Genomic DNA, 14,808 nt, shown 5'->3' with positions numbered 1-14,808 from the left:
CAAGGACAACGGGTGTTCACGTCAGGAACACTGAAAGAGATTGACCGAATGTTGGGGGTGGTAATGATATTCTCTTGTGGAATAAATAGACCAACACAATCCATCTCTCTCTCTCTTCATATTCCTGATCCATCCTTTCGCCCTCTTCTTGATATGTCTTTCTACTCTTCCGGTGGATAATTTATCCGACACAGAAATTCTACGAGTTCATGAGGCCTATGGCAGATTGAGGAACTTCGGCTGGCGTGATTTTGCAACATCTAGTTTATACCAAGTTCGTGCATAACTGAGGCTGAGAAGTTGCGAAATTTGCTGCTTGTAATGTTAGACTCATTACAGTGCATTCCTGTTAAATGTTCACCCGGATATTGCGTGAAATTCAGCAGAACATGGCTCACTGTGCTCGGACATTTAGGGGTGAGGTTTGATCTGTCAGCCTAGTTCACTGCATGCGTGTCAGGGAGAAGAAAGAGTAAACCATGATGTATAGCCTTCAGTTTTAATTACTCCCTAATTTTGAACGCCTCCTTCTTTTAAATATGATTCGGAATATTTCAATTAATATAGTGGCTGGCTGTGGGCTGGATGCACAGGGTTCAATTCCCGGCAGTTTAAGATATTTGTGTATTTGACTTTCTTTCTAGAACGACTTTGGTGTCTGTTCGTCTTCCTAATCAGTGTGCCGGGGTCTCTGTCCCCGAAAGAAAGCGATTTGAGTGTGAAGCTCATCACCATCTAGGGTTGAAGTTAAGAATGTGTGGAACCGTAACTCCACTGTCAAATAAGTCTTTATGGCGTTGTGCTTAATTGAATATAAGAACAACTTTTACTTTACCTTTTACGTTTTCTCAGCAACAGACATGATGGAAATTATATTAAATGTCTTCTTCTGAAACTTGTTTTTCTTCTCCAGATCGGAGACCTGACAGGATAGTGGAACGCATCGCTCCTGATGCACCTTTTGAATATCATCTCCTTTTTACCATTTACGTATTTCTCCTCAGTAGCTACAGGCGAATGCCTTTACGAAATTATATTTGATATTCACGTCGTTTCGGGGGTTATCTCCTCATTATGCAGATTTCTCCAGTCTTCCGTTACACCCACCCACTCTCTTTTACGTCTAAATATTCTATTGGGCGTTTTTGGCCACTTCATTTATGTGTTTCTCCTTTCGGATGAGTGAGCGGTAATAAATAACTAAATAAAAATGGCAATAGCAGGATGAATTGTGTACTTGTATGGCTGTTAGCAGCCTTACAGCGCAGTTAACTGAAGAGGGAAAGTTACCCCTACCAAGCTGGTAACAATGGATAGCTGAAACCATCCATAGTTTCCGGCAGGTGAAAGAAACCCACTCGATACTAGAAATGTTTTTAATGAAAATACGGGCCAGGTCAGGTCAGGTATAGGTACTGGGTGTCACAGAAGTTGAGTATTATTCATAGCGGAGAAGAGATTGTTTGTTTATTTAAAGACGATTTAACAATTGCTCTGGTTCCTGGCGCCTGTGAGAAGGTGGTTTGTGAATTGTGTATATCTGTTAGAATGGATGTAGAAGGAAGCGATCTGAACCTAATTTAAGGCACTACTCCAGAATTTGCATGACAGGACTGAGGGAAATTATGAAAACGCTCAGTTGTGAGAGCGGGTTTCCGGGTCGAGAATCGAATGCAGGATGACTCGAATACGAAGCAACAGAGCTGTACACTAAACACGACGCTTGGTAAAAGGCAACAGAAATCATTGTTGCTGTTTATAAGTGGTCGTGATAAAAGAGTTCCTGTAAGGGAACTGAGACGAGGCAAGTGGCGGGCTCTAGTGAACACGGCAATGAACATTCATGTTCTATAGAAGCTGTGATTTTTTTGTCTGCGAGGTTACGGAATCTTGAAGAGCTTTTTGTGAAGTCAATGCCTAAAGAAGAGGGCTGTTGGTGAGATTTTAAGGTTCTCGCGGCGAAGAGTATGAATATGGCCGTGTTCTGGGATGTTGCATTGCGTAGTGTGGTAGATTGTGACCGACGTTTCGGAAGAGCTTTTTCGTCAGTTTGGTAGAACTGTAGGAAGCAGGCGGGCAGTGCCTTGGTCTCTGAATTTAGTATTTTAATAAGAATTTGTAATATATTTAATGAAAATGCTCCTACAGACAGATGTAATTTTGCTTCTCCCCCGCCACCTAGTTTTAGCACAGAGGTAGGATTTAAACTGCTCCTGCCTTCCCCCCTTACATTTCACACTTCCTAATTAACGAACTCTTCCCTTCAGATGAACCGAAGCTTGTAACGAGGCGACAGCTTAGCGTGTTAGAGAATGTTCATTGTTCACGTGTTTATCTAAGTAGATAAACAGCAACAGAAAGAATGTAGAGTGTCTGCCGGTCCAGAAACATCTGCTCTCGGGCCACGGTAAAGGCAAAGGAAAGGAGTCGCTGAGACAAAGCCTCGCGCATTTTACCGCGTGACGTTGTATTGGAAAGGAGGCAAAGCACTCCGATGATCCTTGCCTAAAACGAACAACTCTAAGTAAAAGAATGGTAGTACTGCACCAGGCAAGACAGGCTGGCGGCCCGACTCAGTTCTCGAATTATACACGACGTGTAGCCCAAAATGACCCAATTCTAATATATTTAAGTTTAAAATGCGCGTCAAATAGCTACTTGTTTACCATGTTTCTTTTTGTTTTAATAAAATTAAATGTAAATATATTGCAATAAAATTCACATTTGTGTGCGATTGTGGGGAAAATAGAATAACGAAAAACACTTCTTAATCATAAGCCAGGGATTAGTAAAAATAGGCTGTTATGATTTTGCTGTCCCGTGTGATGATGGCTTCCGGGACAGCTGACTTTTTTTAAGTGGTCCTTAATATACCTTATGCTCGGCATGTTTGTAATGTACAGGGCTACATAAGTTTTACCAGCAGTGTCACCAATAGTGTCCAGATGCAGTGTTGGGTGCACAGGTTTTTCGCTAAGCCAGGAGATGGTTGTCTTATTTACCGACCACTGCTAAATTGACTCAAGTATTTCTTCTCAGTTGAGTATATATTTACCCTGTGGTCAGTTCAGTGTGAAAGGTCGTATTCATGTCAATCCATATTAAATCATGTCGCAGCTTTGTGCCTCGTACCGTGGTTTGCAGAAGACAATTTCTCTTGGAAGTGTTATTAAATATGCTTCGTATTATTAGTATGTTGTACTAGTCTTTGTAATGAATTTATGAACTGTTCCTTTAAATTACAAGGAAGATACCAGCTTGTTAGGCGTTTTGCAAACTTTTTCAAAAAGACTGTTCGTTTATAACACGTCGCTGGAATTTTCCGCCCCGCACTTCATGTGCGGTATGAGAACTCGTATTTTGTCTTAGGAGTTTATTAAGTACGTCGCTTATTTTAGGATCGTCCTATCTTGACCCATCACAACTGACGGATAGTTCAATACTTAATAAATCTACTGATATTGGTATTGCTATTGACAATAAATAGTAAACATCAGGGATAACTTTTAGATGCCTGCCGTAGAACAAATCCAAAAAGATTAACGTCATGGCTAATTCCATGTTACACAGGCCTGCAATCCTTCGTATTCTGGAGGTCCTGCCTTCAAATCGCGGCCCAGAGACAGACTGCCCTGATCTAGGGTTTTGTTGTTTTCCTCAGTCTATCCACAGAGATGTTAGAATAGTACCTGGAATTATGCCATGACCGCTTCCTTCCATATCCTTTACAATTCTTTATTCATGAATCATCCATTCATTCAACCGACTGCGCCATTAATTAAACTATAAGTACATAGTCGTACTTGAAAAGTCGACATCTGATGATGAATTATTGCTCTGTGGAACTCTTAACACACATCCGCGTGTTCTCAAAATATATGTGTGAGCAATAGGATTACTTGTGTGTGTGTGTGTGTGTGTGTGTGTGTGTGTTGGGGGGGGGTGGAAGAAGTTCATCGCAAAGCCTTTGTCACTATCATAAGACAACGTCCAAGTGGTGAAGACTGTTAAATCTCGCATTATGACCACTGTGCATGAAGGTGATGTGGGGAGCAGCTGTGGTGCAGTGTGCGTCATTCAGGGGTATGGGGTAGATCTACTACGTCACGCAAATCGGTTACATTGCCCATGCAAATGAAATAACAGATAAGCTAGGGCTTTCGATTGTATCACGAACTCTTGACTTCCGTAGATATGTTCCCTGGGGAACTTTTCAGCACCTTCATCTACGATTCTCAGAACGAAAATAAATGTCACTGAGTAAGATTCAGTGCAAATTTTATTTGTAAGTACCATGAATCACTTTGATGATATTAAACCATTTCCACGAAACGTATGATATTAACAGAATCAATAATCTTAGTACAGGGGTAGACAGTATTTTTTATTGTGGGGTCGGAAGTTACCGCAGACAGGAGAGAGTGGCTAGAAATATTCTCTACTTAAAATCTGTTAAAAAACTTACAATTGTTCGCACTGATTGAACATAACGTATCAATATAGATTAACAAAATACATAATAATATTAAATTCATTTATAATTCCTGAACTGTGATCGGCTTTCTCAGACTATTAAGACATTAATTGAAATGAATCTGGAGAGGATCTCACTATAGATTGATTTTGTAAAAGACTAGCGTCTGTACAAACAGATAAAATTCCACCAGTGTTTCTTGCTGATTAAATTGAAGAAACACATATTCTTTGTAGATGCTAGTTGGTTTCAAATACGTCACAATCGCTCCATCCCACATCTATCCTGATCTATTATTTGCAGTCTTCCTACTATTGACATATCCCACGCGACACTACTTAAACTTATAATTTGATACAGAGTCGTAAATTAATCCAATGAATATTAAAATGACAGTATTATGGCAGACTTTTACAAAGGAGAGGAAAGGTGTGAAAGAAAACAGGTTATTCAGTTAAACTTCTTTGTGGCAAGCAGTCAGAAACATGCGATTATTCGTAACGAAAAGTGCGTGTGTTTGCGTGCGCAAGATATATTTACGAGGATTTCTGTCGATCCAACCAGTCCATCTCTAGAATATACAGGCCGACATTAAATATTAATAAATCACGTACAATTTCAGTTAAATGTACCTTTTAGGAAAGTACAGATTCACTTTTACAGTTTACATGACATGTTAACTGCGGTAACAAACTGTTTACTGTTATGCTGAACATCGAAATTAGGTTATTAGCCACTTTAACTTTTGTCGCAGGACAATGATAAGATACCTTATCCCCCCATGTATTACGATCCCATCCCCTCTTCTGAAACTTAGTTTTTCATTTCCAGTACTTGGTATCTGCGGGTGATAGTAGTCCTATCAACATTGAGATTTTGTGCTGTTGGTAATTTCAAACATTCATCTTAGCTCGAAATTGTTTTACTGTTTATCATTATAAGGTGAGCCTTCAGTTTTAGATCCTAAATAAACAAAATAACATCGTATTGTGTTCAGATAAATGCGTTAGGCATGATCAAATGGCTTAGTTTTTTTGACGTAAATACGTCTATATGGAAGGGTCATTCCGCAAAAAACTGTTACGAAAAAGTGTAACGAAAAAGTGACAGAAAAATGTGTAAGATCCGTATCAACAAATCGACAACAATGTGTAAATATAGACCGACAATTGTCAGCTTGCGTGCATTGTTATGTTACCTAGGAAACGTCGTCTGTTTACTCGGCATTGTTGTGTTACATTACTGCCGTCAACAATCTGCTTTCGTAACAAGATGGATGACATTGAAGATAACATTACATTACTTTACTTTACATTACATTATATTACAGAGACGTATTTACGTCAAATTCTCCGGAACCGCGGTTCCACTGTAACTTTTTCTATAATTTCTTTTGTCAACATTGGTATCATCTTGTTTACAGATGGACAATTTAGGATTTCAACATGATGTCGAAGAAGCGTCCTTCTCTCTCAGCGAAAACAGCAACAATGAAGACATTCAACAATGGTCTAGGAGCCTACATCTTCTTTCTTGCGATAATGGTCGCTGTGACAATATAAGAGAAGCTAGCGCGCAACAATGGAAAACTATCGCAAACACAAACTCAACAAAGCTCGTGTCCTCGTCCTCATTCAGTTTACCAAAGAACAAGACCTTAAACAAGTATAGACGCTTTTCAGAATCGTTTTCGTGTACTAGTCGAGTGCCTTCGTGTGTGGGAAAGATGTTGAATATTCCGTCCAGAGAAGATGTGAAACATGGTAACATAAAATGTTCATCGTTTATTGTAAGTGACAATAATAATGTAAATAAATCTGTGACTGATTCCACCGCTAAATACCAGCAACATTCCTGTGAAGATGGCGGCTACACAGAAGTCCACTGTAACAGTTCAAATCCTCTTTGGTCCGATGAATATCAGCCAAATAATTTGAGGATATGCTCATCACAAAACTTCCAGGGACACAATTCAATGTCATCCTTAATTAACAACGTGCAGGAATGTTCAAACCATGCACCAATGCCTTCTATATCTCTAAATAATAGTTACCGTGAAGGGTACCTGAGTTCGATGCCGTCCTTTTCAAAATCTCCTCTTAATCTTTCTCCATCTTTTTCAAATAAACACAACTTGATTAATGATACGTCACTAGACATCCAAAATACAGTGGCCCAGTCACTAAAATCTACAAACAAATATAGCAACTTGGGTCCTACCCAGGCTTTCCTCAATAATGCTCAAAATTCAGAAAACTCGTCTCCATCTTTGATGAAGAAGCAACATCAGGTTTCAAAAGACGATTCCGACTTGAATTCGACGCAATGCATAATGAAATCACAAAAGAATGTGAATCGTATTGTGAATAGTGCCACATTACCAACAGCAATCATTAAGAACGTAAGGAATCAAAATTTGGAGTTCACATCAGTTATACCAACTGTGTCGGGAACAGTGCCGTTGTATTACTCTGAATTTCTGAATCAGCAACAGGCCTCGCCGAGCCCATACACAGAGAACAGAATGAACATGAGGCGGTCCTCCAGAGTTCTGCCAAGTGGCCGGGCGGCGAGGTTGAAGAAGACGGCATTCCTCAGGAGGTGGAAACTACAGTTCGTTCCGAGTGACCACTCTAAGCGCAGGACTCTTGCGGGATGTTGTATCCTACTCCTGGCTTGCGTTCTACTCCTGGTTGCCATAGGATTGGTCATCTACGCAAAGACAGGTCAGGAGGCCTACAAACATTCATACTGTAGTCATTTTAATGTACTGCGGGATTATTACGCTGCGTTTTGTATCATTTACATAAATTATTATTCTTTAAGGTCTAAAACAAGCCTTGTCGCCAGAGGCAAAGGGACACTAGGAAGTCAAATAGCACTGTCGTTTAAAGCAGTGGTATTCAACCTGGGGTAAGAGAAGACATCTTAGGGGGTACGTGAAATTTAAAGAAAATATTATTTTATGATAAGCACTGAATGATCAGGGCCAGATTTAAAACATTATTTTGGATGTAATTTATTTAATTTATTTTAGATGTAGATTATATACTATGTATAACTTGAATTATACACGAACAACTTTGGGGATACAAAGTTAAAGAGAAATTATATCTGGGGGTACGCGAACAAAAAAGTTTGAATACCACTGGTTTAAAGGACAGAATATTTAACTTAATTATGGAGCTCCAAGTGCAGTTATAATCTTCAGCACTTAATCATTTCTGAATTCGGTTGGTCACGTAGGAGATCTAGACGTAGGCGGAGGATAAAAAAGAATTACTTTCGGGATCAGCGTCTATAAGTCTATTTGGTTTGGATGGTGTCGGTCGGTTTCATTGTTGCGTAGTTTATAACAATGACGCTCGTGTAGACTACATGCAGTATGTGACACGTGCAACAATTGAACGATGAGTCACGTGGTGAGTAGGCCTGTGTTTAGAGTACAGCAAACTGTTCAAGTCACTTCATAATGTCTGGAATTTAGGAAATTTGTAGTTATGAATATAAATGGTCACATAAGAATGGCTTTCTCTTTGCCCCAATTTCAAACGCGTGTAACACAGGTAAAATTGTTTCCGCTGATGTTGATGTTGAGTTACGAGACTGGGATTTGAAAGATTCTGCACTAAACGGTAGCAAGCATCCTCCGAATTTAATCTGCTGTTAATTTCTTCGTGAATGTAATTTTGATTTGTTTCTGTCGTTCCCAGATATTGTAATCTGTTAGCTATCTTGATATGTTTCTGTACTGTATCTTACCACGCTAACGATGGGTTTTCTTTCCAGCTATGAACTCGTTTCCCTTGAAACTGCCAGAAGGCTGTGATGCTGCAGAAACCGGTGAGTGGAACAAATATCTGTTGTGGTGTACCGGATCAGAATAATTTCTTTCTGGACAGCAAACGGTCTGAACACCCCCCTCTAAATTGTGCTGTTTTTCAGACCTTACGCTGTCACGAAAACGAGTAGATATTTTATTTCTGTTGCTGCTTTTAAAACGTGATTAATGTATTATTCAGAGTTCATATCTTGTTTGTCCCTCGATCATCTCGCAATTTTCACATATGAAAATGCCTGACCTATTTCTATTAAATTTGGAGCACTAATGTTGGTCGACCGAACTTCGTGATGAAAACAGTGCAAGTAGTTTGGGATCTGTGAAAGTCATTACCCGATGTTTAAATTACATTGTCACTACTGAGATACCCGATGTCGCATCCCTGCTGTACGTACTACAAAGCGCTGAACCTAATTTGCGGCAAAGGACAGGATCGTAGCCCTTCTAACCAAACCTTAGTACATTGAGCAGACCTTCAACCACCAGTCTGGAAGTGTCCCTGCAGCTCTTACCCCAGACCGGAAGTACGATAAAGTATGATATGACTCATTTGTTTCCGGGACCTCCACAGCGCCGCTGTGCCCCGTCCATTCAAAGTTATACACCCCTCTCTTCTTCCCCTCTAAAAACACAAGCCGAGTCCCTCACGTTACACCATATGTCACAGGTGCAGTACAGTAAGACCTGGTTTTTATTCCACTAAACAAGCATTTGTGGCACTAAAGTAGCGTCGGTAAAGTTCTACCAGACTGCACACTGCAACATCCCCAAAGACAGTCATCTTTATACTCGCCGTAACGAGAACCTGAAATGTCACGTTCATTACTTATTCACGAGAGCCCGCCACTGTACTGTGTCCCGAGCCAGATGATCCAATCCACAGCCTTGCACCCTGTTTCCCTACGACCCATAGAAAATAGATTTTTCCCCCCTGCAAATTATCTACCAACGCTCGTGGACTGTTGGGTGGGAAGGTCGCGTATGTCGTAGCCATGACACCCAAGTAGAAGTTCCAACTGTTTGTTTATTGTATATTCTGTCAATGTCCGAGCATTGATTGGCATGCAGTCGGGTGGATTAAACATCACGAATTGTGCCGTATCAGAACGCCTGCATCATCTGCCGCACCTCAAAATGTGAGTGCACGAGGTTAGTGACCATCGATCGATTGCTTTTGTTGGATATAGGTTTTGTCACCGTCTCGGTACTATTTTATTACGATTCGGGACTTATTTTTAGACCCAAATTCTCAAGCACCAGTCCCTTGCTTATTTTAGTTACCGAATCACAATTTTTACATTGAAATATTTGGAGCCCTGTAATAAAATTGACCAGTACTGAACAATACGGTGCATTACTAATGGAGAAATGGCCAACTAGGAAGCATAAACATAAAACTGAAAGCTGAAGGATCATGATGTTACCTGTGAATGATTCTTGTCAATTACATGCATAGAGTGTAAGATGAGAACACATATAGGGAGGTTATGTTCACATGTCTACAGCCTTCATTCCTGAAAGAAAGGAAGAGAAACAGAGGAAGAAAGACTTTCAAGTAAAAATATAACCATAGCTCTGGCATTTACTCAGGGTATTCACCTCCAAATTAGAAAATATCAAAATTCTTGGGCAGACAGTCAAATGGGGAATGGCGTAATAAATTGAGAATTATTATAGGTCTTGGTGCTCTGTTGATGTGTTTGACCACAACTTTTGAGGATATGATTCTGTTTCCCTTGTAGACCAAGTAGGAGAATTATATTGCAAATTTGTATTTTTTTTTTCTCTTCAAATGTTAATTAATAAAATGAGATGGGGGATTATACTATTTTTAAAGAGTGAAGATTTACTCTTGTCATTTGTTTGCAGGCGTGAATGTGGTAGCTGGCGAGTTCCGAATAACAAATGAGCGGTATGAGTCTAGTCTGAAGGATGAAACTTCAGCAGACTTCAAGCAACTAGTTGCTCAGATAACACAACAGGTAAACATAAATTTATTTAATATATTATAAAGACTATTAAATATACAGTACATGGATTGAATTTATAATTGAACACTTTATAATTTAAATGTGTTATGATGTACTTTGTAGCTGACAGATGTAACTTTTTGTGCACGTAGAAGGCAGTTGTGAACTAATTTATGAAGCACATTGGATGACTGATTCATTTTATATTTAAGCCAAGAATATGAAGGAGAAAGTAAAGTAAACACTATAAAACGTAATATGTGATATTTGCAATTATTGTCTTTATATAACTTGACTAACATCGTGCTGATCATTTGCATTACTCATATTGAGAGGACCAATCTTTTCTTATAATAATTTGACATTGAAATTTAAAAATTTTCAGCTCAACATCCTCTTCAGTGCCAGCACGCTGTCTGTACACTACAATCACTCACATGTGACACAATTCAGTGACTGTTTTAAGAAGTCAGGAACCGGTGGTATTCTGGTACAGTTCAAACTGGTGTTATTGTCAGCCCCTCCAAATGGCGAGGCAGCAAACCAGGCAGGCCTGGAATTCCTGCGAGGACTGCAACATCATCACGGTCAAATGTGGCTGGGAAATTTTGCTGTTGATGTACAATCAATAGGCTTTGTTGGTATGTAATTTCCACTCCTTACAATATTGCAGAAATTCATGACACATTTGAGAATTTCTGATTGGCTAAGAAAGTGATGAGAGGCTTAAGCAGCAAAGATAGCAAGCACACAAGACAACCTTCGTTTTTGTTAGTTTATTTTTAGTAGATGAGATAACTTAAACAATACAATAACTAGACTAAATGCTGTATGTCTGGTTTCTTCTCAGTCTTCTTTCATTCTGTGTGATATGTTTCCTAAACTGTTGTTCACTTCTTGATCCTGGTCTCCCTCTTGGGTGTTTTCCTTTTAATTTCGTGTTCAGAACATTAATTTTAATTCCCTTTAATGTCCTTTTTTATTATGATTTCATGTAGACACGAATGTAGATACAAATATTGTGGAGAAACATACTGTCTCCATCTTAAGGGCTTAAAATGTGTCAATATAGTGGTAGTGTTGTCCTTGTTAAATGATGTCATCCACAAAGAACTACAAACAGAGCCAATATTGGAAAAAATCCACAGATACAGAAGGAACTTTATCCAACACGTACGAAGAATGGACAAGGACAGATTGCCACATCTAATTTTGAAATATAAACCAATAGGAAAAATAAACAAAGGACGCCCTTTAAAAAGATTCCTGGGTGACTGAGGCCGGAATGGTCACAAGGCGTAAAATCCTTGACAGCTAGAAGATGATGATGATGATTAAAATTAACTGTATAAAATCCTTTCACTTAGACTTTATATTACATATTTCATGTGACAGATTCAGCAACTAGAAATCTCTGTACCATTAATTAAAAATAGCAGAAAACAATACTTTCCAATTCTGCTGTTACATTTTAGCTGTGGTGGATATGGCATCTCTGCCCGAGCAGACACCAGACCCAGCACTTCTTCCTGGATGGTCATCATGGTCTGAATGGAGTGACTGCAACGCTCCATCAGCGCTGTCCAAAAACACCCAGATACGAAGCAGGTTATGTCGCTTGGACAGAGGAGTGGGAGATGTACTCTCAAACATTGAGCCCTGCTTGTTGCTAGAGCAGGCCGGAGGTGACCTCGAAGTGAGAGACTGTGAAAACATGAGTACAGTGACAGTTCTGTCATCGAGGGTGCTCGAAGGTGAGGTCGTCTCCAATGACATAAGTGTAGATATGACAGTTCAACCACCTGCAGCATCCAGTTCTTCCAGTGTAGATGTAATTGAGGGGAATACAGTTACCATGCAAACGACAGATCACCTTCATGCTGTCGGAGATAACGCAACATTAATAAACTCCAGCAGACGTTCAACAATACCAGTTATGGGTAAGTGGTATTCATTTGTATCTTAAAGTAATATGAAATTAATGTTTTATCAAAAAACAATCTAATGCAATTGTTTGTTTGTCATCAGTCTTTCGACTGGTTTGATGAGGTCCTCCATTTTTGCCTATCTTGCGCCAATCTCTTCATTTCTACATAATTTTTGCAGCCCACATCCTCAGAAATCTGCGTCACATATTCCAGTCTTTGTCTCCCCCTACAATTCTTCCCTTCAACTGTTCCTTCCATTACCAAATTAACCAATCCTGGGTGTCTCAGAATGTGTCCCACCATCATATCTCTTCTTCTTGTAAGATTTTTCCACAGACTTCTTCCTTCGTCTATCCTGTCCAAGACCAGCTCATTTTGTACTTTATCAGTCTAATGCAATACTTAACAATAGTTAGTTATCTGTTTGATGAATACAAATAAGGAACTATTACAGGCATGTGAAATTTTGTATGGAAATAGATCATAATATATATTTTGTATGAAATCCTTTTATATGTTAACAATTACAAATATGTTGGAAATACAAAAATATCAATTTAAGAAACCTGGCAAATTTAACATAGAATGTGTGTTGATGAAAATAAAGCACATAAATTGATCACTGCATTGTATAATTATTAGTTTACACTTCCTGCCAATCCCACCATATAGATTGAATCATTTGAAGAAAATTATGAATATTTTTTTCTTAGAACTTCTTGTTTATTATCTTGTAAATATGGGCATTCGCATTTAAGAACTGTGTGTCAAGATGCCTTGATGTTAGACATTGCAAGTAAAGATAATTTTACACAGTTGATACAAAGGCCATTCCTGTCAGCTCCGTACAGCTTCTTTTCAAGACTGTACTGCTATTATTTTCAAGTTCATATGATATCTGGAAATTGATGTCAGTTGTAGAAGATTTCAAGCTTTCATGGCAGTCCATTACGAATGTGAATAGTCCTGTTTTTGTGTGATGACATCATGTAGTAGACTGCTTTGCCAGTATTTCAAAATACTTATTTAATGTGAAGTAACTGCCTAATGTTTCTTCCAGTTTAATAGATCAGGGCCACAAGCTAGTGGGAACTGCTTTTTTAGATTTGTCAAGTGGTAGCAAAGTGAGAGTGAATCAGAAAGATATACCTTTAAAGGGCCTTATTTTTCTGTCTCATTTTCCATTGGATGTTACCAAAACAAATTAATCTAATCAATTTCATTAGTTTATGAACCTGTTTCTTAAGTATCAGCGAGGGCCGTTAGGAAATAACTTTGCCCTGAAGATGGACACAATAAGGATGTCTGAAATGTCAAGAATGCAGCCTATTTCTAAATGGTGTCATCACCCAGAAATGGGATCCACATTAGCATTGATGTCACATGACAATACTGGTTATTAATAGTCTCCATGATATGGACTTGTTGGGCAGATCTGTCACTGCCATCATATCGCCACTGTGATGAGTGCTTGCCTGGTGAAGTGTGTGTGGCACTCTGTGGTGAAGATGTGCCAACCTGTAGACAGCCTCATGACCCTGGTGACCCAACAGGTTGTGGGGGTCATTGCCTCATCAATACACAGTTCTGCAACAAACTTGATGTAGATGCTTTCAGGTACAGTTCCAAATGATACTATTATTATTATTCCATCTATTCACCATTTTTCAGGGTATTTAATTCTATATACCTCAGACAAACCTTGCCCCTGAGGTACATAGTACAGCAGTTATTTTTGAAATACATTTTTTAATGAGTGTTATATGCATTAAACAGATTTCGTGTGAGGCATTATATATTTTACATGAGCGTCTTTCGAATGATGTATGATGTTCCTAGAATGGCATCTTTCCAGTTTAGTTCATTTTCGTAGCAGAACACTTGTTTCTTATGAGAAGGATCAGTTATGTCATTTTACAGGCCAGACCATCCATACCATTTTCTTGTTTGGAATAAACTGGATTATAGTTAGTTTCTATCAATCTTGGTTACAAGATTCTGGGTGTATGGAGATCTGTTGCACATGAACTGGGATACTGCAATTTTTCAGATGTCTGGATGATTCCTACTGCCTCCCAACAGAGTGGCGCTGCTCAAACCATCTTTGCATCCCACAGGAGAAGAGGTGTGATGGTCATATGAACTGTTATGACCATACTGATGAATTTGATTGCAGTAAGTGTTTTACAGAGTGCATTTTTTCATTATGGGTTTTAGAACACACTTATAATAGATTTAGTGTTCTCTATATAATTTATATTACTCCAGTTTTAAAGACACAAATAATCCACCAACTAATTAAGAAATTCCTCGACTTTCATGGAACCAAAAGATTTATTAATATGTTCATGAGCTATATCGTAAGTAATAGAAATGTTAAAATGGACCCTTAAGAATTACATTTGGAGCCATACCAGGCTAAAACGCCAAACCTATTATTATTATTATTATATCACTGCCACTACCATCATCATCATTTTATTCAGTGTAGTGTGATATCTGCAATTGATAGAGTAACATTAGCATATACAGGGGTGGAAAAACATTTCTAAGAAGCTCAGTTCCATGAAAGGAAATATAAATGTGGTATTAGAC

At 38.8% G+C, this 14,808-nt stretch overlaps 1 protein-coding gene across 3 annotated transcripts in view; it reads left to right on the top strand.

Annotated features, from left to right (window-relative positions):
- LOC110833985 (uncharacterized) overlaps window positions 1-14,808 on the top strand; it is a 32,209-nt gene that overhangs the window by 14,501 nt on the left and 2,900 nt on the right. For 2 of the 3 annotated variants that reach the window (XM_087350355.1, XM_087350356.1), the window contains exons 2-8: window positions 5,898-7,200; window positions 8,264-8,317; window positions 10,185-10,297; window positions 10,671-10,926; window positions 11,761-12,225; window positions 13,647-13,830; window positions 14,264-14,388. In XM_087350355.1, the coding sequence (XP_087206481.1) occupies window positions 5,898-7,200; window positions 8,264-8,317; window positions 10,185-10,297; window positions 10,671-10,926; window positions 11,761-12,225; window positions 13,647-13,830; window positions 14,264-14,388 (2,500 nt within the window). The remainder of the gene's footprint in view (window positions 1-5,897; window positions 7,201-8,263; window positions 8,318-10,184; window positions 10,298-10,670; window positions 10,927-11,760; window positions 12,226-13,646; window positions 13,831-14,263; window positions 14,389-14,808) is intronic. The other variant, XM_087350357.1, reaches the window with a different exon arrangement.

Source organism: Zootermopsis nevadensis, unplaced genomic scaffold, assembly GCF_977971745.1.
Source record: "Zootermopsis nevadensis isolate Lab colony 2312 unplaced genomic scaffold, Znev_1.0 Znev_ptg000017l, whole genome shotgun sequence".
Lineage (NCBI taxonomy): Eukaryota > Metazoa > Arthropoda > Insecta > Blattodea > Termopsidae > Zootermopsis > Zootermopsis nevadensis.
The sequence above is the reverse complement of the archived record's forward strand: the minus strand, read 5'-3'. Positions and strand labels throughout refer to the sequence as shown.